The sequence below is a fragment of the Artibeus jamaicensis genome, unplaced genomic scaffold, assembly GCF_021234435.1.
Source record: "Artibeus jamaicensis isolate MK-2021 breed Jamaican fruit bat unplaced genomic scaffold, CSHL_Jam_final contig_889, whole genome shotgun sequence".
Lineage (NCBI taxonomy): Eukaryota > Metazoa > Chordata > Mammalia > Chiroptera > Phyllostomidae > Artibeus > Artibeus jamaicensis.
The window spans coordinates 4,684,158-4,708,474 of record NW_026522005.1 but is presented as its reverse complement, the minus strand read 5'-3'; the positions used below and the strand labels follow the sequence as shown (position 1 = coordinate 4,708,474).

At 41.8% G+C, this 24,317-nt stretch overlaps 1 protein-coding gene across 2 annotated transcripts in view; it reads right to left on the bottom strand.

Annotated features, from left to right (window-relative positions):
* Window positions 1-1,096: 1,096 nt before the first annotated feature.
* The window catches only part of KIT (KIT proto-oncogene, receptor tyrosine kinase), a 78,706-nt gene continuing 55,485 nt past the window's right edge, over window positions 1,097-24,317 (bottom strand). The window contains exons 8-21 of one of the 2 annotated variants that reach the window (XM_037152151.2): window positions 17,350-17,464; window positions 15,517-15,710; window positions 14,242-14,348; window positions 14,021-14,147; window positions 13,643-13,747; window positions 13,444-13,554; window positions 12,129-12,279; window positions 10,172-10,263; window positions 9,522-9,649; window positions 8,352-8,474; window positions 4,977-5,088; window positions 4,763-4,862; window positions 4,317-4,422; window positions 1,097-3,340 (exon numbers count right to left, since the gene is read on the bottom strand). In XM_037152151.2, the coding sequence (XP_037008046.2) occupies window positions 3,212-3,340; window positions 4,317-4,422; window positions 4,763-4,862; window positions 4,977-5,088; window positions 8,352-8,474; window positions 9,522-9,649; window positions 10,172-10,263; window positions 12,129-12,279; window positions 13,444-13,554; window positions 13,643-13,747; window positions 14,021-14,147; window positions 14,242-14,348; window positions 15,517-15,710; window positions 17,350-17,464 (1,700 nt within the window). In that variant the 3' untranslated portion in view covers window positions 1,097-3,211. The remainder of the gene's footprint in view (window positions 3,341-4,316; window positions 4,423-4,762; window positions 4,863-4,976; window positions 5,089-8,351; window positions 8,475-9,521; window positions 9,650-10,171; window positions 10,264-12,128; window positions 12,280-13,443; window positions 13,555-13,642; window positions 13,748-14,020; window positions 14,148-14,241; window positions 14,349-15,516; window positions 15,711-17,349; window positions 17,465-24,317) is intronic. The other variant, XM_037152152.2, reaches the window with a different exon arrangement.

The following is a 24,317-nucleotide window of genomic DNA, read 5'->3' as shown; positions in this document are numbered from 1 at the left end:
CACCTGATATACTTTGCTATTAAAAGCTGGGGCAGTGAGGGGGACGTAGCCACATACAAGTAATGTAAAGGCTGCTGACTGCTTCTAACTCAAGATATCATGTGCATGAAAAGGTCCAAATGACACTTGAAAACATTCAGAAATTACTTGTTTTGTGATCCCTTAGCGTTCATTCTTATCTAAAATAATGAAAATCGCCTGAAATGTGAGTCCATTTTTCACTAATGTGTTCCTGGCCACCCACGTTCCGCCTGATTTTCAATGATTCTTCTTCATTACGGGTCGCCTTTCACCCTCCCCTTTCCTTTCAGTAGATACATCTACAGGTGCAGATGCCACGCTGATAAAGGAAATCAAGATGGACGGTGTTGTGTTCACTCTTAACAGGGTAACGTGGCTCAGGACAGCTCTTGGCTTCAAGCTGGAAGGCTTCCCAGGTACCGTGCAGGATCCACTGGTCTGGACAGTGTCTCCTGATCACAAAGGATGCTCCAGCAACAAGACAGCCCTGAACTAACAATCACTTCCTTCCAAGTGTGTGATAGGACTTAACTCAGTTCCAGAAGCAAGTGAGTGTAAGGACTGAAAGGTGGAGCATGGACATCTGAAGATCAACTAACCTCTCTTCAAAACCGAAGCCAACAAGAACACGAACCACTTTCTTGGGAGACTCTCCATGTCAATCTCGCAAATTAGTTTACTGTTATGCTAATTTTTAGACGATCTCTTTTAGGAGGAACCATACCAGTTATATTGGATGGAACCATATAAAACTGCTGCTATTTGACCATTATTTTCCCCACAAAAATGGTCATTCCACGAGTCAACCTAATAATCATCATCGTAATGTGTTGAATTCCCAAAGTGTTTTCTCTATTTATTTTTCTATTTAAATGGAGACAATGAATTATAAAAATAATATAAGAGAATATATAGCACATCCTAAATGTCTGTTGAATTTTCAAGTGTGTAACAGTGGATTGAGTCTTGTTGGATCTTATGAACACCGGGTACAAAACTTCCTAGTGTCCAGGTGAATGCACCTTGCCACCTTAATGTGTAATGTCACTAAGCTTAAAATAATCAAAAGACCCACTTGATTTATATATTTACATTTTTATTAGAATTCTTCAGAACTGTCAACAAGTGGACAACATATCAGGAAAAACACACATGGAACACCGACATTCGTTAAACTTGCACTGCTTCCATATTTACACATAAAGTTACTGTATATATAAAAAATATTTTCAAGGACTCATGGGCTTGGGGATATTCAAAAGACATTATTGCTACATTTCAATATTTACAAAAAAAGCCACAAAATAATTTCAAACATTAAGCCACTGCAAAGAAACATCTGATGTAAAAAAAAAATTATAAAAATATAAACTTTCAAGAATACCCAAGACAAAACTCTCAGTGAAGTGCCCCTGAAGTACCTAGACATCTACAGTTAACGATCACTTTTCTTACTCTAATCAAAGTCAACAGAAACGCAAAAAAATTTTTCAAAGTATGGCAAACAGTGACAATCTCTTTTGTTGACCAAAAAAAAAAAAGCCCCAAAACCTGTTACCTTTGGAAAGGTGCGAGAGCATAGAACTCCAGTGCAAATGGTTACTTCCAGATAAATGGCCACAGTTCTCTAAATGTCATCTAAGGGACCTGGGAGGGGAAACCGTGAAGGCGGCATACCTGAATCTTGCAAGACAACACACAGACCTTGCCATGTACACAGGGACCTCTTATAGTTTGGCAGTGATGACAAAGAAGGTAAACTCTAAGAATAATATCCAGGCTACAACCTAAAGGGTACAATTTAAATACGTTTCAGTGGGAGAGTAGCATTAGTAAGGTCTAAGGAACGAGTACAGTATGCTGAGTATAAATAACCGAGTGCCTTAAGTGCAGGTGGATTGCAAATAAATAAGTCCTTAGGCACTGCATGTCCTACACGCCTCTATGTAAGCTTTGGGTAAGCTTCTTGGGACAGCTACGTGAAGGGAATCAAGAGCAGCATGAATAGCGAAAGCCAAGCTACTTTTTGGGTACTGAAGGACCCTCGTGGTCTCAGGGCAAGAATGCCCCCCGAAAAGATTTCTCTATAGGCATACACACACGTGCACACATACACACACATAGATACTGGCCCAGTGTCCAGGACATGCCTGCAAAGGAGGCTGAATCTCAATTTTATTTCCTGCTCCAAACTAAGACAGCACTGTTTTCTCACTCCTGCCAGAGCCATGCAGTAGATCTTTTCAAATGGTATCAAATCTATTGAACACAATGTCATTGTGAAGCTAGTAGGCTTGTTCTGGACAATCTATGAGCAAGTTCATTGGCGACAAGAGGAGACTTTTGTTAAAACTGTACTTGACAATTATGTTCTCTCTCTCCCTCTCAGCACTAACTATGTCCTTCAAACTTGCCTGGCTCTTCATCTATTCCTACATACAGCAGACTTGAGCCTGAGTTGTATCCAGAAACGACACCTTGTGGGTTTCCCCCCTCAGACACATGAACACATACACTGCAGGATGGGTATATACAGATGCAGGCTGGGGAGGACCTGTCTCCACTTCACTCCCCAACAACAAACTGATGAGAAAGCAGGTCAGTAGCACAAAGGCTCATGCTCAGTGGCTAGTCTTCATTCATGCTCGGGGAGCAGCAGTTTTTCATGGTCTATGTCTCATTCCCAGCATGAAATAGAGTTCTTAAGCTCAGATATTCATAGACTCCTGACCTTTGTCCTAATAACATTCTATTTTCCACATCAAGGGCTTAGCTTTCAGCGTCTAATCTTGCTACACCATCACATCATTATGGATGGTTACGAGGGCCGAAGGTGACTACTGCCATTTATTCAAATAAACTATCAACCACACTTTTCAAACAGAAATAGAGAAGGCTCAGAAAGGGCTCAAGGTGTCTATGGTCTATCCCAGTCTCCCTTTCTCCAACTCAGAATTATGTTTCATTACCAGCAGCTACTCTGCTATTGAGAATATATGCAGTTTGAACCCTGGCAAAGGGGTGGGGGCTGATGACAAAAACCATCAGCCACTAAAGTGTGCTCATAAAGACGGGATTACAGGGGGGGTGTCCATTATCCTGGAGTAGGATGCTAGTCGAAAAAAATAGTCATAGAAACCAGAAGAACGGGGATCGCTGTGCTGGGGAGACCCCTCACACGTGTTCTGCTTCAGACGTCTTCGTGAACAAGCAGAGGCTGGGTGGATGAGGCGCTGCTGCCCACGGAATTGATCCGCACAGAATGGTCCACCACCACGTTCTCCTGGTTGGGGCTCCAGTTTGCTAAGTTGGAATAAATCTGAGGAAAACGAGTCCACAGTTAATACACTAGCCCCTCCACTGAGCACAGCAGCAAATGGAGCACATTCGCAGCTTCAGAATCGCAAATAACTTGAGGAAGACTATTAAACAGAGACCTTCACAGCCCCAAACCAAATCATATGACAAAAGAAAATGTGAGTTTTGCTTTACCCCTCATTTTCCCCAAGGCCCCATTACATGGGAAGTGCTGGCAAAAACAACAACAACAAAAAAAACCCTGCTTTTCTGCTAGGACACTTCTAGGAACAAGCACCACCTAATATATTTTAAAAGTTTATAAATCTAGGCAGCTAACTACAACCCAACAGCCCATGTAATTTGCTGGGAAATCTGTGGCCCTTCCATGGGTCTTCCACTGAGAATCAAGCACTTGGATGGAAAATGCTGTTTCATTTGAAATACGCTTTGACACCCAGAAGAGCAAACCATAACCCTGAAGTACCAGGGGTATAATGCTTAGAAAAGAGCTTCAAGCACACAATCCAGAAAAAAAGCAACTTAAAAAATCTGAGTCAAAGTAAAGATCTATCTTCCTTAAAAGAGGAAGAAAGAATGGATTTGGGTTTTGAATTCCTCCCTCCTCCAATCACCGGGAGGGATCTCACAACTTCAAACAGCTCTTCATTCTGTGTGGCTTGTGGGCATGACAGCTCTCTGCCATTTTCTGGCTATGCTTGTTTGAGCAGAAGGCTTATTTCACTGCAGTAACAGGCTGTCTTTTTATGCTTTTATTCTAGTTCATATCACCCCAACCTTCCAAAGGCCGAATGGCCCTGACATGTGACAGAGCGTCCACGCCGACCTCATGACCAGCACATGGGGTGGGGGAGGAAACATGGTAAATCCTTATGGAAACTTCTACTTCCTCACTTCTGAGTGTAAAGCCCTCCATTCTCTTCACACACCAGAGACAGAAAGAAGGGAGACCCTGGGTGGGACCAGAGTGTACTCACATGATTGCTGCTCTCCGAAATCTGCTTCTCAATCAGCTGGACGATCTGCTTGAATGTCGGCCTCTTTAGGGGGTCGGCATCCCAGCAAGTCTTCATTATGTCATACCTGCAAAACGAGGGCCGTGTCCCATCACCCCTCAATGCCTGTCACCCGTCTTCAGGTGTACACCAAGCAATCACTCCAAAAATAACACCAGGGCTAGGCACCTGGACATTCTGAATGGCACACACTCTACATATAAAATGCTGCCGAAACCCTTTGTGTATTTGGTGACAAGAGAGGAGGAAAATAAACTACAGAAATGACATTTGACTAGGGTCTTAAACAGGAACCAGGTGACATTTCAAACTGGCCCACTTGAAAACCCTCAACATCTGGGCTTCTGTCTTTAAAAAGAAAAATAAAAGGGGAAACATAAACTGAAGGAAAACATCTTGGCCCTTACATTTCAGCAGGTGCGTGCTCAGGGCTCAGCATTCGGAAACCTTCCTTGATCATCTTGTAGAACTTAGAATCGACCGGCATTCCAGGGTAGGGGCTGCTTCCTGAGGCACAAATGGTTTGCAGATCAGTGTTACTCCTAAGAAAGCAGGATGCTGATAAAACCTTAAGAAGGTGCTCTGAGCCTATGAAGGTGCCTGTGGCAAGGATCACTTTACCTAAAGAGAACAGCTCCCACAGAAAAATCCCATAGGACCAGACGTCACTTTCAAATGTGTACACACAGTTGAATATGCTTTCAGGTGCCATCCACTTCACAGGCAGCCGAGCCTGTAATGGAAGCACAGTGCAAATTCAGAACCTCCAGAAAACTGAGTACAATATGTTCCTACCTCCTGCTGAGAGGTGGGGGCGAGGACCTACCTGTCCTCTCACAGAAGCCTTTTATCTATATAACTTCCGGTGAATCCCATCTACCTCTGAAACAGGCAGCTCACAAGAATGCCATCCTTATTTTCAAGATGGGGGCACTGAGTCACTACAGCACAGGCATCAGAGGCAGACAGACACGGGTCCTAATTCTGACTCTGCCACTGGTCTTGAGCACCTCGGATTTGTCAGTGACCAATGAGTGTGTTTTCCCTATTTCCCTTCATGCTAGAAACTTGGCTTATGACAATAAGAACTGCATTTCCCAGCCCCTTTGCAGCGAGGTATAGTCATGGGACTCAGTTTTGGCCAGTAAGTTATAGTTATAAGTGTTGTAGGGAAGCTTCAGGAAAACCTCCTTAAAATACAGTTGGCATGTGCCTTTGTCCTCTCCCTTCTTGTCTCGTCCTGTACCCTGCCTTCTGGATGTGGTGGTCTCCCAGCAGTGGCCATCGTGAACCACGAGGATTAGGACTTCACCCAGGGATGGTAGAACACGGAGAGAGGGAGGATTTGGTTTGCCGGTACTTCGTGGCGCCTCTGTAACAGGCCTGGCCTGCTGCTCCTATACTTTTTTCTTTTCTTTTGGATTTTCTGTTGTATACAAGCAAAACTCTCCCCAAGTAACACATTGGGAAAGTCCTTAAATATCTGTAACTAAGCCTCTCTATCTTCTTCTATAAAACAAAATTAGTACTTCAAATTTCATGAGTTGTTCTGTGGGTTAAATGATGATAATGCAGGTCAACATGCTGCGCACAGTCCCGCCAATGGACCAACACCTGGTCCGTTGCATTAGCCAGCACTCAGCACAGAGCAGCGGTGTGTGAAGGCCGTGACTAGTCCAAGAAGGTGAGGGGCAGATTCAGGGCTTACAGTCAACAGCCGAACCGCACGTCTGAATCCTTTCTGCTAAAATCGAGCCAAACTTTCCATGACTATTCCTCTTAAAGACATTCTGGATTCCTGGATCTTAATGGACCATAGAAAACTAAATCAATCCTTCTCTTAATCCATTTAGAATGGAAAACTAAGGCATATTTTTCTAGTCTTTAAAGTTATTTTAGTCCAAAGGAAAAAAATCTTTCCAATATCCTCCCTGACCCTGAGATTTTGTGCTAACGCTGCTGTAGGGGCTCTTAACCTGAGATCTTGAATTCAGGTGCCTGTGAACTTGGAAGGGAAGAAAAGATATTTCAGTGCACACTAACTTCTAAGCAAAGTTTAGTATTTCCTTAAATTCTGAATGAAGGCAATAAAGCACAGCAGCCAGAGCAGGACCTGTAACTCTGTCACCGATCGCAATCGCAGCTGCCCTCGTCCCGTGCCTGCACTCACCATCACTTCAAAGTGAGAGCCGCTTGCAGACCTGTGGCTGCAATAGAGAACTCTGTGCAACCGGGCACATGGACTGTCGCATCACAAATTTATTCTCGAATATTTTGATAACTGTATTTCTGCTTCACTGGCTCCCTGGTTATACTACTTATTTTATTTTGGACATTTAAAACAGTGTTCTTACAGAAGAGCCACAGGATTTGCCACTCTAAGACAGAGAGACCCTGGCACAAAAATGACTAAGAACCTATGTAATGATGAAAGGACTTCCAGAGAAACTGACCCAACAAAGAGATCACAAGTGGCTATGCTGTACATTTGGGGGTGGTAACCAACTACGTGCCTCTCCGTGCTGTTTTAACTTGTCCATACATGTTCCTTACTCGTTCCCTGGTGAAAGGGACATCTGAGATCGGTTAGTTCAGCTGACTTGAGCTGGAGTCCATAATACGGAAGCCTAGTGGGAACTAACCCATCCTTGGCAATTCCAGCTAAGGTCACTAAGCAGTAATAGGCTATCAATGAACTTATAACCATTGTCATGATTACTGATATTTCAAATAAGACAGCTATAAAAAATAGTAACCAAAAAGAGTGCCATGTAAGTATTAACTACACTGTGCCTGCCTCTATTCTGAGCACTTTGCATATATTAATTGACTCAGTCCTCATTACAGCTTTATGAGGAAACTGACAGTACTATTCCCGAGAGGAAAAAACCAACATTCAGAAGTGCTGGGTAATTCTTGCCAAATATGACACAGCCGCTACATGATGGAGCCAGATTCGACCTTGGGGAGACCGGGTCCAGAAGCTGCTACCTTCTTCCTTTTGTGGTTTTGACACTTCTCAGAGGCCTAAAAACCATCTCACATTCCTCCTTCTAACAGCACATCAGGACATAAAGAACATCATTTTATTAATGGTTCTAATGATAAAATCTAGTCTCAAAGCAATGCATGCTTTGATCAGGAAGTAAACCTGGCGATGTTTCTATAAACCTGAGTCAAATACAGCCAACCCATAAAGTGACAAAGAAGAAATTATTACCTTATCATAAAGGATGCAAACAGCTTCCTTTTCTATGGTCCAGGACTAAATCTGGACTATAGAAATGGGTCTGGGAAAACTGATGTAGAAGACTATGTGTACAGGACTACATGACTTCCATGTTAATGGGACGCTGTGCTGGAAATCATGGGCTCTACCAACCTCTACAACCTGGGTCACCCCAGACAAACATCACTGAAATATACCATAACTCTTCAAATGTGAAGACACTGCATTAAAATGCCAAGGGCTTGTGATACAATGAAAACTGGCAAGGAAGTAAAGCACTTTAGAATAAAATCACTAAGCTCTATAAACCAATTATAACTTATGAATTGATTTAATATGCTGTTTATTGATTATAAGATCCAACATTCTCTATACTTAATTCTGAACATTATCTTAGATTTTAATCTTTTTCACAGGGCATGTCAATCTCAAAATAAAATTCTCCTGCTCTGACCTTCAGGTTCACATTTGTTTCACTGGAGCAAAATCGAGTTCATTGCTATTTGGAGGCTATAATGAAAACTAAGGCTATTTCTATTTCCTTCACATGCCCCATAATTACACAATTAGAATGGGGAATTCTATTATCAGAATGTTAGTTGTAGTAATGTTCAGCATAGCATGCAAATGTTGCAAAAGTACACTTAATTTGACTGCTAAAGTACATGGTATCTCAAAGGTAGGATTTGCATTATGAAAATCATAAAAAAACAATTCATATGAAAACTGGAAACTAAAACCCTTCACTGGACTGTCAAGGTACTCACGTTTCCTTTGACCACATAATTAGAGTCATTCTTGATGTCTCTGGCTAGGCCAAAATCACAAATCTTTGTAATTCGACCATGAGTAAGGAGGATGTTTCTGGCTGCTAAGTCTCTGTGAATACACTGTATCAGAAGAGAGGGGAGGGGAAAGCCATTTAAATTTATTTTAAACCTTTAAAGGGTGAAAGCTATGTTCAATGCTACAGTGCTGCTTCTGTTATACAAATCCAATACTTCTGCTTCCCATTTCAATTATTTGGTACACCAAAAAGAAGTATCTAAATTATGCCTTGAATGATGCTCAAAATTTGTGTTTCACATTGTTAGGACCTTAATTACTATAATCACTTTCCAAAACTAACTTGAATAGATGCTTTCTTGGGACTGCTTTCATTCATAGGAAAACACGTTAAATAGTCATATCATATTTTTTACACCAAAAACTCATTTCGCATGCTTCTCTGGGAGTGTCCTTTTATAGAATTTCTAAAAGGTCTTTGTAACTTCAACTTGACACCTCCCAAGGACACAGGGAAGAGGCTCTTTATTTCAGCCATCCTATATCCTCTTTTAGTACGTAATTGTTCGGAAATGGCACCAGTGACACATCAGAGTCGGATCTGTGACCTTATCCTATTCTGTCCATCCCACTTCCTCAGGAATTCCTCTTACCCTGCCAGACACCATGTTCCTTGTTTTGGTCCCATCGTTCTCTTCCTATCCTCATTCTTTCCCCAAATGTTTATTATTCTCTCTGATCCCTTCTTCCCCCAACACTTTATATACCACACATGCAATACGAGTAGCCTAATTTTAAGAAAACCCAAGTATATGCCTCCCCACGTGCTGCAGCTCCATGAGGTGCCCTTTCCTTTCACTGATAAAATAATTACTTATTTTCTAACAGCTTCGGTATCCTAAAAGCCAAAAGGTTTAAATGAATTCATTGCATATAAAAGTACTCATAGAAAGCTCATTTAGACAGGATTACACTTTAAAGCTTATACATGAGAACAGGAATTCCAACGAGACAGCAGTTGGAACATGAAGAAACTAAACTTCCTTTGCTTTTGGTTACCGCACGTCAGAACGACGCTCTGCATTCTAACTATGGCTCTGAAATGCTCCATTCTGGGAAGAAAGATTCCTCCGAAAACCACTCCCACTTACGTTCTTCGAGGCCAGGAAGGCCATACCCTTTGCCACCTGGTAAGAAAAGCTCAACAAGTCTTCCAGGTCCAGGGCCAACTCGTCATCCTCCATGATGGCGGGAGTCACATCTCTTTCTATGTATGAGCCTGTGGAGAGGAGAAGGATTTTGTTATCAATTAACACCTTAACGGCAAGGAAAACAAAAGACAGTAAGTGACATCAGTAAGACCAAAGGCTGGTAACTGATGTGAACTGGCAGGCCAGTGACCTCCCCCAGTGTTCAGGACAGGTAGATGTTGAATCACAAAGTCATATTCACAATCCTGGAGTAGGTTACAAAACCTTTACAGGAGAAGGATGGTGGATTATTATAACAACCTCCTATTTTTGATATATAAAATATTTATTTGAAATAATACAATGTGCAAAATACATATTTGATATGCATGTATTTTCACAGATGCAATAAGATGCTTAGACACAATAACCCATGCTTTGACACTAAACACCCCCTGGTAACCGTCGACTGCCACTGACCACTATTGGCATTGTCATTGGATGCCACTATAAAGGAGAGCTGGTCACTACTAGGAATGTTGTTATATTCCATGGTGGTATGAGAAATCCTCTGTAAATAAAGTGGGTTTTATCACTTGACAGGTACCCACCTATTCTCGCTGATCTCCTTTTGTCTGCCTTGGTCGGTACAACATAAGAAACTCCGGGTTTCATGTCCATGTACTCATTGGTGCTATCGTTACTGCAAGAGAGAAAACACATATCAGATCATGAATGAACAGAATGGGAAATGGGGGAGCACCCATGGGGCAGGCTCTATCTCCCCCTCCCTCTTTACATAATAGGCTGATTTTAGTCAATAAAAATATTGCCAAGTTTGAATGCAGAAAATCTTCTTTAGTCAGAGATGAGTTTTTAACATTCAACCTTTGGGCCCCATCCCCAAGAACGAGATGGGGTTTTCTGTGCTCAATCATACACGAGACTCACATTAGAAATGTTCCATCTCTGGACACTAGAGATTTAATGGAAAACAGAGCCCAAAAGCATTATCCCGTATTACTTCAAACTCTCTCTGAATTAGCCCCAAGAGACAAGATGAAAGAGACAAAGAAGCAGAGTTTCTGAGATGTGTAATGGGGGAGAAGACAGAGACCATTAACATACAGCAACTGACGGAAGATGGTTTAAAAAAAACAAGTTTGGTTCAGATGAACACCAATAATTTGGATGATTTTCTGAACCATCTGGACCTCTTGAATCTGCAACATTTGGCTGGAGAGTCTTCAAGATTTCTAGTACTTCCTGCTTGTGATTAGCATAGAAACACCATGACAACTATCTCCTTCAGAGCATGTGGATGGTTCCAGTCCCATATGGGATCCCAAAGCACAAAGAACACCACACAGGACTGAACAATTTAGGCCATTATTTCAGAGTTAAAAAATACATATGAGACCAAGGCTTTAGAAATAAGGCAAAGTGGCTCATTTATTCATATAAAGAGCATATGCTCTGGAGAAACTAACAAAAGGTGGTTGCTAGTGTGTTTTACTACTACTTGACAATACTCAAGTTTACAGGGTTAAAAAAATTAAAAAGCTTCACCTGGGGTTTAAAACTTTAGCCAGAGGTACAGAAAAGGTTTTTAAGAGGTAACTGCCCATCAATAACACTTTACTGAGGTTTCCTTAAGGGCCTGCAGTGAAAAGATTAGGAGACCAAGTCTTGCTATCTCAAAACGTAGGGAACACGGTGAATAAAAAGAAGAGACAAAACCCATCACACAACTACAGAAAATATAAAGTCTAAGGGATGGGGCACGAGAGGTATGATTTCTGTTGGGCTGAGTGAATCTAGGAGAGTTGCTTTAGTGGTGGATCTTCACAACATTTGGAAAAAGGGGGCAAGGCAGGCAGAGAAGATTTCTATTCTAGTTGTAAACCACACTAATTCTCCTTAAAGGAACTTGAAGCTCTTTACATATCATTTAAATTCAGAATGCTATCAGTGATGAAAGAGATGAAAATAAGGTGCAGAATTTCTTTAAATGTGCTACAGTAGTTGTGCCTTTTTATAGCATAATGAGTTTTTTTAAGGGTAAAGTACATAGAAATAATTTAGAGAGAGATGGTGAGAAACCTACATGCAGAGTTATATTCAGAGTATTCTGCCATTCTGTTAAAAGTTTTCAAGGAATTTATTGTGACAACTTGACAAGCTTTTGCATTTTCCCCGTACACAGTGTCTCACTGGAAAGACGCACATAGCACCGGCTCCACAGTACAGTGGAGTGACACGCGAGGGCAGAACCGTGACGAGGGAAACAGCTGGACACTTCATTCAGGTGGACAGAACAAAAGCTTAGGAAAAAACTAAGGCTGCATTTAAAAAACCAGCAAAAATCTAAGTTTAACACTACCTGAATCTTTAAAAACACTATTGGAACTCTGCAAACTGTTCATCACATTTAAATGATTTAATAATTCTGATTTTGCACCTCAAAGTACCTCAGTTCATTTTTTTAAAGAATCAGTCTTGATTGCAAACCCTTGTGACCCCAGAACTGCCTGTCAACAGCTGACTATTGATGTAAATCAGTCTTACCAGGAAGGCTCCTTTGAATGCAGAAGGTTCTTATAAAGTGCTGCTTCTGCGTGATCTTCTTGCTTTGAGCAAATAAATGAATCACGTTTTCTCCTCAAAAAATTCAAAAGATCACCATAGCAACAATACTCTGTAATGACCAGGGTGGGCCCTACAAGCATATGCAAAAAGGTTAGAAAGAGTTGAGGTACATAGACAAATCCCGCCTCTCATAAAAATGCCCTGGGGCGATCCAGGCCAGTAGCAGTCAGTTTCAGAGGATAAGCCTACTGGGTACCAACACAATCGTATCTATTAACTGCTTATCAAAAAGTAGCTTTATGTGGATAAAACCAAATATGCAAGCCTCCTTTTACCTAAATTTCTGAGTGGTCAGGGGCCAGGTATGACTGCTGGTTATGCTATTATCAAACTTCCTACATGAATCCTTTGATTCACTTCTGCTCACACAGAGTGGAGCTCATACCCTCTTGGTATTATTATGGAAACAAGGGCACATGCAAAAAGGAAAACCAACCTCATGGAAAAGCTGGCGGAGACCCATTAGAAAATGGGAGAACCTGAAATGACAGGGCATCACCTGTGTTCTGAACACTAAGTCAAACATTTTCTTGGTGTTGTGAATGCCTGAAACTGCGGCTCTGAAGTTAACAGGCACCTAATTAACTTGGGCAGAAATTTCTCATGAACTATTCATGATGTGGTGAAGTGACGTTTATGGGGACTGTTTTAAGAAATTATATAAAGTTGTCAACTTGACCGTGGAGCTCTCCAGATCTCGGGGAACAGCTCCTTTCACGCAGCTTTGTTCCTTTAGACCAAAACGAAATCCCTGATGGGAGGCTCAACAGATGCTTCAGGATTAGAAATTTATTTTTAACAAAAGTGAAGCGTTTGCCTCATTTGATGTATATTCGAGAGCCGGGAGGCTTAAAGGCCTACTTTTAATTATGGTATGCAAATGACTATTAACCCTTTAGTGCCTAAACATAATCCAGCAAAATATAAAGCCTGCGAGATAAAAAGAAAAGTTTTCTGGGCAGGTAAGATATTCTCGTGTTATTCAGGAGGTTGATGGTGTCGGTGAGATGTGCACCACAGTAGCTAAGGTATATCCTGGGCTGTCCCACCCACTGATGATAAAACTAAAATATTCATTCTGCAGAACAATAATTGGAGTGGGGCAGGGGGTGGGATTCTACCAAGAAGTAACAACGACCTGCGTAAAAATCTTGCAAGGAAGTTATTAGTCGGGCACTGTCAAAATCATCTCAAAATTTCCCCCCTTTTGATAATTTGTCGGTCGTGGCTTTACCTCCAATGGTGCATGCTCCAAGAAGATTCACAATATTCATATGGTTACCGAGGTAACTCAAGACTTTGAGTTCAGACATTAGGGCTTCTCGTTCTGTTAAATGGGCACTTGCTAAAATTAGAAAGATCTTAGGTTAGCAAAAATAAACGTTTTTGGCAAACTTGATGTTGAGCGCTTGCAGTAGCCTGTGGAAACTTACGTTTGAGCATCTTCACAGCAACAGTCATGGCTGCATCCGACTTAATTAAGCCATAAGCGGTGGCCTCAACAACCTTCCCAAAGGCGCCAGCCCCCAAGGTTTTCCCTGCAGAAAGGAAAAGAACAGAGTGGGTGGTGGTGGAGGGACCAAAGGACCATCTGTGTAATTTTAACATCAACACAGGAATTAAGGACAAATTTGTCTAGATACATTTCCCTATAATGAGGTTTATGCCAAACCTAACAAAGATGGTGACAATTCACAGAAAACATTTACTGTTCCAGGTGGAATAAAGCAAAGAAAGCTCTTGGGGTTCCCTAAAGTCACTGTTCTGTGTACACAGGAAGGTTCCTTAGAAAGCCCCTCTTTCGTACTGACCAAAGCTCAGCCTGTTTCTGGGAAACTCCCATTTGTGATCATAAGGAAGTTGCGTTGGGTCTATGTAAACATAATTGTTCCCATTTATCTCCTCGACAACCTTCCACTGCACTTCGTACATGGGTTTCTGGTGGGGGGAGAAAGGGAAAGACATATTACCTTTTAATGATCAATGTTTCAATCATGAGAGTGCTCAGAGCAGAGAACAAATAAATGGTTACCTGTAAATATTTGTAGGTAAGAATCATCACAATAATGCACATCATACCGGCGGCAATCACAAAACCAATCAGCAAAGGTGTGAAGAGGGTGTGGGAATGGATTTGTTCTGAAACGAAAGAGGAACATGGAGTCACGACCTATCAGCAGGACGGGGTCTTCGCTGTAACCACCAAACCCCAGACCGCCCATCTCCCACCTCACAGCCCACAGCAGCGTTCACAGCCACGCGCACCGCAGCTGTGTGCCTTGGTTATGACCTTAGTCTTGTTATGCAAAGGAATCTTTGAAAATAACTTTGACGCAGACCCTATGGAAGAGAGCATGAGATGTCCACAGCACAAAAGTAATTTTATGCCGTTTGTCAATGAAAAGCAACATCTGAATGAACTTAACACTTCAACCAAATCCCTTCCTTCGACAACTTTTAAGAAATTTTCTTTATGGATGATTTCTATTTTCTCCTCTTTGCTTTCCTGTACTTTCCTAATTTTTTTCCATGGAGGATGAATCTCTTCTACAACTGCGAAAAACATTTTTTAAAGTGTTCTTTTTATTGCCCCGTCTGGAAAAAATCTATGATGCAGAACAATGTAAGATTCTTCCCCTCATTACTCAAAAACTGAGAACACCCCACTTTTGGCACTCGTCTCTGCCAACTCGGGAAAAACAAAAACGGAGCCCTGAGAATGTGGGCACTCAGCTCTTTGTCTCGTAATGTCACACCAATTCATCAATGCTTCCACAAGGGTCGTTCAACTTCTGTGAGGAGAGCTAGTCACTCATGAATCAAGTTTTAAAGATGTTGAAGAAATAGCTCACGAACACAACTTCATAAAAAGCAGTGTCGATTTTCTGATATAGAGTCTGGCAATGTGTTGACATAACTGACTTTAAGTGGAATTTAAATTTTTATATTTCCCTAATTCTGTTTCTGTTTAGATATAAGGTAAACATAACCCCCTATTTTCCTTCTCTACTCCTTTTTAATAAAAACAATTGGAAATACACAATTCATTACATATATATGTGTGAATGCATACATACAGACATATGTGGACACACACGTATAAAATATATATAGCATACAGTTAAAATCACTACATACATTTTATTAACAGACCAGTAGAGAATGGAAGTGAGTTTGATGATGGTACAGTGCAATGTAGATTATTACCAGAAACGACATGGTCAGTGATGGGATGGACTTAAAATCATGACTGATAATGGAAGCAGAGCCTAAGCATCCCCTTAAATTGGATTAAAAAGAAATATACCTTTGCTGTTACCTTTAAATGCAAAGTTTAAAAAGGCAGAACTCTTGCCCACATCATTGTAAGCCCTACACTCGACCGTGCCATTGAGCTTGAATGCACTGTAGTCGATGGAACTTTGAACCACTAGCTTTCCAAATGGCAACACAGAGGAGTTCTGTATCTGCACATCCACTGGCCCGACGGGAACAGAACACCTAGGGGGAAAGCAAACGACAGCCCAGACTTACTTCAGGAAAATCCATCCCTCCAACGCCCGGGTTCGTAATTGGACATTTCCCTTCGCAAACAAGAACACCTGATGAAAAAGGATCACTTCTGTGGTCCGGGGAGCAGAAAAGCACCGTGGGAGAGAAGACGGAGGTGTGCCTTTAGAGGGAGGTGTGGGTTTGAATCCTGACTCAAACACCTGTCCTGTTGACTTCTGACAGGCCAGTTCAAAATCTCCAAGTTCCCACCGTTCCTCCCACAGCTGTAAAATTGGGATAGGATGACCCATCTTGGAAAGTGAAAAGGTTAGGAATGACTTAAATATCCTTAGATAAACTAATAGTGAAAGGATGTACGAAGGGTTGAAAAGGAAAAGCATGGGGGAAGAAAGCATTGTCTCAACAAGGATGACCACAGCGACCCCTAAGACCCCAGCAGTGAGGACCCCACAACTGGAGGTTCCCTGGAGGAAGCTACAGGTTGTCCTGCCAGGGCGTGGTCCAGGTGGCAAATACCATGTAGAGCCAGACCCTGATGACTCTATTTAAATTACCCCTCCCATCCCATCCCCGTGTGCCTAGTAGTCTTCTGTTCTTACCTTGCTCTGTTTTTCTCCTTAGCACTTAACACCTGCCTACACTGGTTGTGTATTTCATCTTTTGTCCCTCTGTACCCATTAGAATATGAACTGACGAAGCTGGGACTCAGGTGTGTTTCATTTACTAGACCTGTGTCTGGCATACAGTTGGCGCTCCATCAACATTTGTCGAATGGCTGACTGTAATTACCGGGTGGCTTCCACTGTGAACAGACCTGCCAGGGGTCTTGAATCACCCCTATTATTCCCCCCCCAAAACACTCTACTAACACTCAGCTGAAAACAACAATCCTACGTAACCTCTTCCAACTTGTGGAGATAAAAAGGTCTATTCAATGAAAAATAAAATTTCTATTTTTATCCTGACTATTCCATTGTGATGTTACACTGGGCTGTTAAAGCCTGAGCATAAAATACCATTTGATGGATAAAAACGGCAACGCTGACCCTGTTTTCATCTTCAGGTAATATGAAAGGACAATTTAAGGCTTAAGTGTGGATGCTCGGGGAGAGGAAGCACAACGCCAGATGCGCACTGCACAGGGGCTGGGCACCTAATCAAGGAGGAAACTGTCTTAAAATACAGAGCTTACAAACAGCAGATGCGCGCCGCAACTGCACGGTCATTACTTTTTGGTAACTTGGCAATTAACTTCTGAGGTAATATTTTTTGTGATAACTACAGCCACGTTTCCCACACACATTACCTCCTGTGTACAGAATGGAAATCTAATTACTTTGCCCCGGAAAATTGCTTTATCTACCTTCGGGCTAGAAATTGCATGATAAATCCAAAAAGATAACCACCAAAACAGAGAAGTCATCTCAGTAATCATTTTTCAGCAAACAAAATTAATGTCTACCAAGAAAAATATAGCAATTATGCTGCCTCAAAATCCACGTGGACAGAAAAAACGTAATAATCAAAACAAAGCTTTGGGGGAAAAAAAGTCTGAAAACACAGTTGAAATCCAGCTGTATTGCAGTCCTTCCCTTCTGCATGTTAAGTGGTAACCGAATCATCTCACCTCTGCTCAGATCCTGGGCAAAAATACCAATCTATGGTGGGCTCCGGGAACCCTGCCGCCACGCACTGGAGCATGCCGTTCACCAGCCCCTCCAGAGTCAAGATTTCTGGTTTTGCTGCAACAAGAGGAAAGTAGCCACATGTCAGACTGCTGGGGAGTCTCACCGAGATTCACTCCACTCGTGTCCTTAGAACCTTCTCGAGGCTGAAGAAGACCCAGAGGGAACAAGTTATTCAAGGGGACAATCTGAACCCAGAGTGGAAGGTACAGGGGGGGTTGTGAGGGTCAGGCCAGGAAAGGCTGGAAGTTGGAGCTGCCCAGCCGCTGCACCGGCTGTCCACTCTGCAGATGTGGGGGTCCCCCGGAACTCCCTGTTCCGGGGACGGCGGGAGCAGAGAGCACAGGGTCACCTGGTGGGGTTTCTGTTTTCAGTGAGCGGGAGTCGGAAAGACTGCTTTAATCAAGACATCAGCACTCCAGATTATTTTAAAGGTGAAAATTCTGTTGCAAGGACTCCTGCCATCAGGATTTCAGGTTATTGTGGGGACTGGAATAGATGAACACAGTAAGAAAGAGGCCCTGTCAAGAATTCCCTCTCTGAGTTTTTTTTTTGGGGGGGAAGGGGAGATGAAAAGTGGTACAGATAAATAGCTGAATCACCCTATTCACAGAAAACCCAAAACATAAGAGCAAAATACAATATGGGCTTTTAACTCCCAATTTTTATTTCAAATGCAAAGTATAGACAGAAAATTAGAAGAGGAAACCAGCCTAAGAGTTTTATTCATACATATTATCTAAACCTGAGTACAATCACCAAAAAAGTAAATTATATCAGCAGGAAGGCTCTAATTTGACATTTCTGTGTAACTACAATAATCAAAGGATATTCAATCAAGGTTGCCCTAAGTACTGAAAATTCCTGAGATTATTTCAAAAGTGGAAGGAAATGAAGTTATGTTCACTTGTCCTGTTAGTAACATATTTGAAGGACTTTTAATCCTTTGAGAGGGAGTAATATAAACTGAATGGTGATGGGTTCACCCAGAATCCTTGGTGCAACATCGAGGGCCCAGCCCGGGCCCAGGACACGGAGGCCACATGCGTGGTGGACAGACCACACATGGGGCACCAGCCCTCATCGGTTCTGCACCCTTCGTCAATCTCCTCACACGTAAAATGAGATCAGTGACAGTACCCGTTTCATGGGGATGTTGTGAGAATTAAATGATGGAGCATGAGCATGAGTCACAGAAACGAATGAAACACTAAGAACGATTCGTAGAAATGAAACGACTGTTAATGACTCAGTTAGTCTCTCCTGTGCAGTGCCAATACTCCTTGGTTAATCAAGTCTGCTACCAATTAAGTTCACTATATTTACTACTCTAAATATTCTCTTCCATAAACTAAAAATTGCTTCTTTAAGACCGTGTGAAAACGTGTGTATGTTTTAATATGATAAACTGGGAATTTGACAACAATTATATTGCAGCTGATAGGAAAAGTATATGTGGGGAGAAGGAAAGACCGACAGATTAAAAGCTGAAGAAGCTTATTTTCTCAAAGGAAGGTAACATTGATAAATGACATCTTTGTAGAACAACCTCTCAGCACCTCACCTCCTTACAGGCAAAACAGCTTGGCAGAGATCAGAGTGTCCACATGCATGGCACACCCACCTGTCACTCAACCTGGCTCCGCTGATGGGTTGGCCATTTGGCTAATACATACGGAAAGAGTGACACTCCAAAGCAATCTCAAGGTAGAGCCATCCTTGAGAGTTTGGACCCAATGCCAGCTTTCACAAATAGAGCAAGAAAACGAGCCATCGTCTTGCGAAGGCATCCATCTGGCAAGCTTCATTTAATTATAATGGGCAACTGTGTGATTGAACTGGAAAGTAGGACATAACACACAAAAAAGTGGAACTTTAAGAGAGTGCTATTTGCTGGAGACTGCAGGCGCCATACGGTGGGCATCTCTGGACTCAATGCAAGTGTCAGCTCCTTTTCCGGGCCACTCTCCACTCTCCAAAGACAAGGGGGTTGATCCCCATGCTTCCCAGTCCCACAGCACTTCAGAGCCCCCGACACTCATGCAACATCCTGGTCCACCTCCTCCACCAGACTGTCTGTTCTCAGGGCAGGAACCACGTCTTACTGGACATACCTCTGACCCCTAGCAGAGCCTCACCTGCGTGGGACACATGGCAAAAGCTGTTGAATGATTATGTCTCCCCCACTGGAACCAGTCCTCAGGGGTTCCAAAGGAATTCCATTAGAGTCACAAGAAGGGACCTGGAAAAACAGCCTAATGGAGACATCCCCGTGCAGGGGCACTATTTCCACTATTTTTGCAAAGGTGGGAAACTCATGCATACATCTGGATGTGTGAATTCTTTTTAATGCTGAGATTAATGTTGAAAGGGGAGGCTTATACTAAATAGACAGCAAAGAAAACTAGATAAGACTCAAATGGGAATGAGTTCATAAGACAGATTTCCTGATACCAACATGCCTTTTGTCACTCATTCCTCCTAACACCCCATGAGTTTTAGTGGAATTGACTCAATCAGTGAAAAAAGGGCTGAAAGCATACCTTCAAATGTTAATAATGGCTATTGCTGGGTAATAGGGTTATGAATAGTTTCTATTTTATTCTTTTTTTAAAATTATTTTTAAAAAAGTTTTGTGTACAATGAACATGTAGCTAATAATGAACCTATAAAACATTTTTAATTAAAAAAATTGGAACAGTTCAAAATTATATAATCAATCACATTTAGCTTTGATTTTAAGTGCTCCAAGCCTTCCAGCGGGACACCTGGTAGCAGTTGCACATGGCCAGGGCTGGCAGGCCGTGAGGTCTGGCTGGCCTACTTGCTCCTGTGTGCCGGTTAATTAGCAGATTTTTTCAGCGATTGTCCCAGTCACCACCTGAAGCTTGTGGAGCAGCTTTTGTTCTGCTGGGCCTTCAGTTGGTCAACCAGGCCCAGAAGGTCCTCTAGCTTCGTGCATTCAAAGTCCTAAGAGGTCAAAATGCAGATCCCTGGGCTCAATAAATAAATAAAATCTTTTAAAAAATACCCTATAGGGACCCTTGATCAGATCAAGACTAGGGTCAGGCCAGAAAAGCTCTTAGGATGAGGAATTTAAGGAGGCGCTCATCCTCCAGGTAATATAAGTACAGGGTTGGCACCATGAGTGAGCGCCTCCTTAACTTCTGCATCCTGAGTGCCTCTCTTGCCTCACCCTAACTCCAGTACTGTCCCCAGTGTGGGTGATGAGAGACCTCACTCTGAACAGGCTAAGTGATGCAACTGCAGTTTGGACTCTACATGCCAAGTTGGACTATGAAAATGTTGAATGCATAAGAATAAGCTAGGTATAAATCTGACTCCTGAAAATGAAAATCTGGGCTTACCTGAATTTTGTTAAGTGTCTCAAAGCACTGGGTGAAGCATTGAATACACATTTTACTTTTAAAGATACATAACCCTCTGTGATTACCAGGTTAAATCTAAGCTATGGTTTCTTAGACATTATGCCATCAGCAGGATACCAAATGATGCTTTCCCCGATTCCTCTCAAGTTAGAGGTCTCACTAGGCCTAAAAGGTGTATAAGTTACATGTTTCCTGTGGAGATAAAAAGAGCTCCCTTTCTCTGGTGTCTCAAACAACACTGATCAGCTTTGGAGGCAGATTTCCCAGAGCTTATAACTTCTACTGAGAATTTATTACTAATGGAATGAAAAATCTTAACCACTGATTTACCCTACGGATATGTGACCTTGAAAGATATTCCTTTTCACCACCAGCAGGTCCATTCGAAAGGCAAGAACAGAACAAATGTTGAAGAACACAGCACTAACAACAAGAGCTTGGGGGGACTGGGGGCGGATACCCAGTAACTGGTGGGGAAGCATGAGTGTGAGTACAGCTTGCCTCACCCTTAACCACCAGACCAACTTCTGCTGTGAATGCACACTGGCCCACACTCAATAATCAGCAAAGAACAGACTCAAGTCTCCAAATGATAAAAGATTAATAAAGAGGAATCATAAAAAGAAATTTTTTACTAAGGTATAACTGACAAATAACATCATATTAGTTTCAGGTATGCAACATAACAATTTGGTGTTTGTATATAATGCAAAATCACCACCACACTAAGTCCAGTTAACATCCACCATCCCACAGTTACAAACATTTTTTTCTTGTGATGGGAACTTTTAAGATGCTTTCTTAGCAACTTTCAAATATGCAATACAGTATTAACTTTGGTCACCCTGCTGTATGTTACATCCCGTAACTCATTTATTTTATAATTGGAAGTTTGCACTTTTAAACCCCCTTCATCCATTTTGCCCACCCTCAACCCCCTCCTCCTGGTGATCACCAGTCTATTCTCAGTATTTGAGTTCAACTTTATATATATATTTTCCACATGTCTTCTTGCTCTGCCTGGCTTATTTCACTGATGATAATGCCCTTGAGGTCCATCCATGTTGTCACAAATGGCAAAATTCCATTCTCTTTTATGGTTGAATAATATTCCATTGTATGTATAAGCCACCTTTTCTTTATCCATTCATCCATCGATGGACACTTTGGTTGTTTCTGGAATGAATTTGTCTTTCTTATTGTGGGTCTGCTATGTGTCTAATGACAACCCAGCAATGCTCTGTAGCAATTTGTTTCTGCCCAGGTGCGTCTGAGTCACATCTTCATTCCCATTGTAACACCATTATAGTGAAGAAACTTAAACCAGCCAAAACAGGAGTGCAGGAAAAACTCAGGTGAAAAAAAGGAATACTATATAGTTTTTTAAAAACCCAGAATAGATATTTGGACAATATATTTTGTTTTATACATTCTTAAAGACAGGCAGAAACTGGCATATGGACACTTGAACAGAAGTTTGTTTAACAAACAAAACAAAAATTCAGCTACAATATCTTGTGTATCTAGCTATCTTTAATAGAGTGTGTAGCATTTTAAAAGGTCATTCTCCTAAGGAAGGGATGCTCTGAACTGGGGGTAAGCAACCTTTTCATGTAAAGGGTGGCCATAGGGTCTCCTATGGAAGTAATTCTGCCATGGTAGCCCAAAGGCAGCCACAGGCGTGTGAAAAATGTACATGTCTGTGTTCCAATGAAGCTTTACTAACAGACACACTGAAATTTTAATTTTATTTTCATGTCTCATAAAAATCTTCTGATTATTTTACAACCATTCAAAAACAATTCTTAGCTTATGCCCCATTCAAAAACAGGCTGAGAACGGACTCTGGCCTGCAGCTTGACAGCCCCAGTTCTAAACCGCCATCGGAAAGATCTCCCAATTCAGAGGTCGAGTTAAAACAAAACAAAGAAAAAGGATGGAACTGCTTGGAGAGGACTGTCCCCAACCAGAATCACTGTGTAGGACCACCATGGCCACGTGTCCCTGACATGAGGCTGGGTGGGTTAGCAGGGTACACACATCACAACTGTAAATCAGTGAATTCATGTTGCCGTAGGATTCAGAAGTGGGGGAGAGGGGCTATTGTCACAATGCCCGTGGAAAGATTGTGCACCCATTCTTACATTTATTTAAATTTCTACTAAATTATAGGTGACCCTGTAGTGCATTTGTAAATAAAGGAGGCCAGTCTGATGTAAAAACACACGTGGGTCCACTGGAAAACTTTTTCCCAGAGAGTAGAAGTTCCACTACTATAAGATGGACGACTAATGGTTTGTTGTAGAAAAGCAGGTCCCAAGTTCAGGGGCAATTCTAGTATAAGATGACATGGTTACATGCCTAAACCTGTTTCTCCCACTCTTCCACCAGACACGGGAAGAAAGGCCTAATCACACCAACGGGGACCTAATGATTTAGACAGTTACCTTGTTTCCTAACAAGTGTGGTGTTTAAATAGATCCTTCAAATTAGCAACAGGCGCCCTACCAGACCAACTTTCTTGTGACCACGAAGAAAACATGATACCAACACTTTGGGGGGAAAGGTGGGGGAGGGGGAAGGAGACTGTAGTTCAGAGCCAGCGTTCCTAAACTTTTTCAGAATGGAAGAGAAACTCTACTTTAAAAGCAGGTTGCTGTGATACCCCCTTTACTCCCCATTTAAATGCCTACAGCCATCTTTGTATCCACAGAGAAGCTCTTCATACGGAGGAGATATTACAGTGTCAAATCAGAGACAGCACTCACAACTCCCAAGCAATTTAAGAATAAAACCTCACATTCCAAGTTCAGGAATAGAAAATAAAAATAGAATTCAGATACTGTCAGGTATAGCCAATGAGCATGCAAAAATACACATTCATGTAAAGAGACAAGCAGCAATGTTTACACGGATTAACTGCCTGCCACCCTAAGGAGACCTGAAAATCATTCCTTCATTTAGAGCCGTCCTGAGACCCTGCACTGCGCACCTCCCACGACATATGCTCTCAATGCAGCAATGTGAGAGGTCATGACAAGTGACAACCTTACTGACTTCTAGACACTCAGGCAAGGCCACTCATTGGAGGTTACACAAGATAATTATAAATGTTCATTGTCAGATGGGTTTCCTTCTCAGACCTAGTCACATCACTTCAGAGTCCCACTTCACAATGCCCAATGTCTCATAACTGCATCAGACACAGGTTAAAATTATGAACTGTCCACATAGTGAGATACCAAAATGATGCTGTGGAGGAGTATTTCATGACATGGCAAGATGCTCAAAACACATGTATTGTTCAGCACCAAACACAAGGTTGCAAAAAAATAGAACCTCATTTTTGTAAACAATAAGTTATTTTAATGGTCTGAAAAAATGTAGTAATACAGATATTTTTTAAACTGGCTTGATTCTTATTTTGGCTTATTCTCTGTGCTTCATGTAACATTTTATAATAAAATTTTTAATTTAAAAACACTATACAAATGTTTGCATGCACCAAGCTACATTCCAGT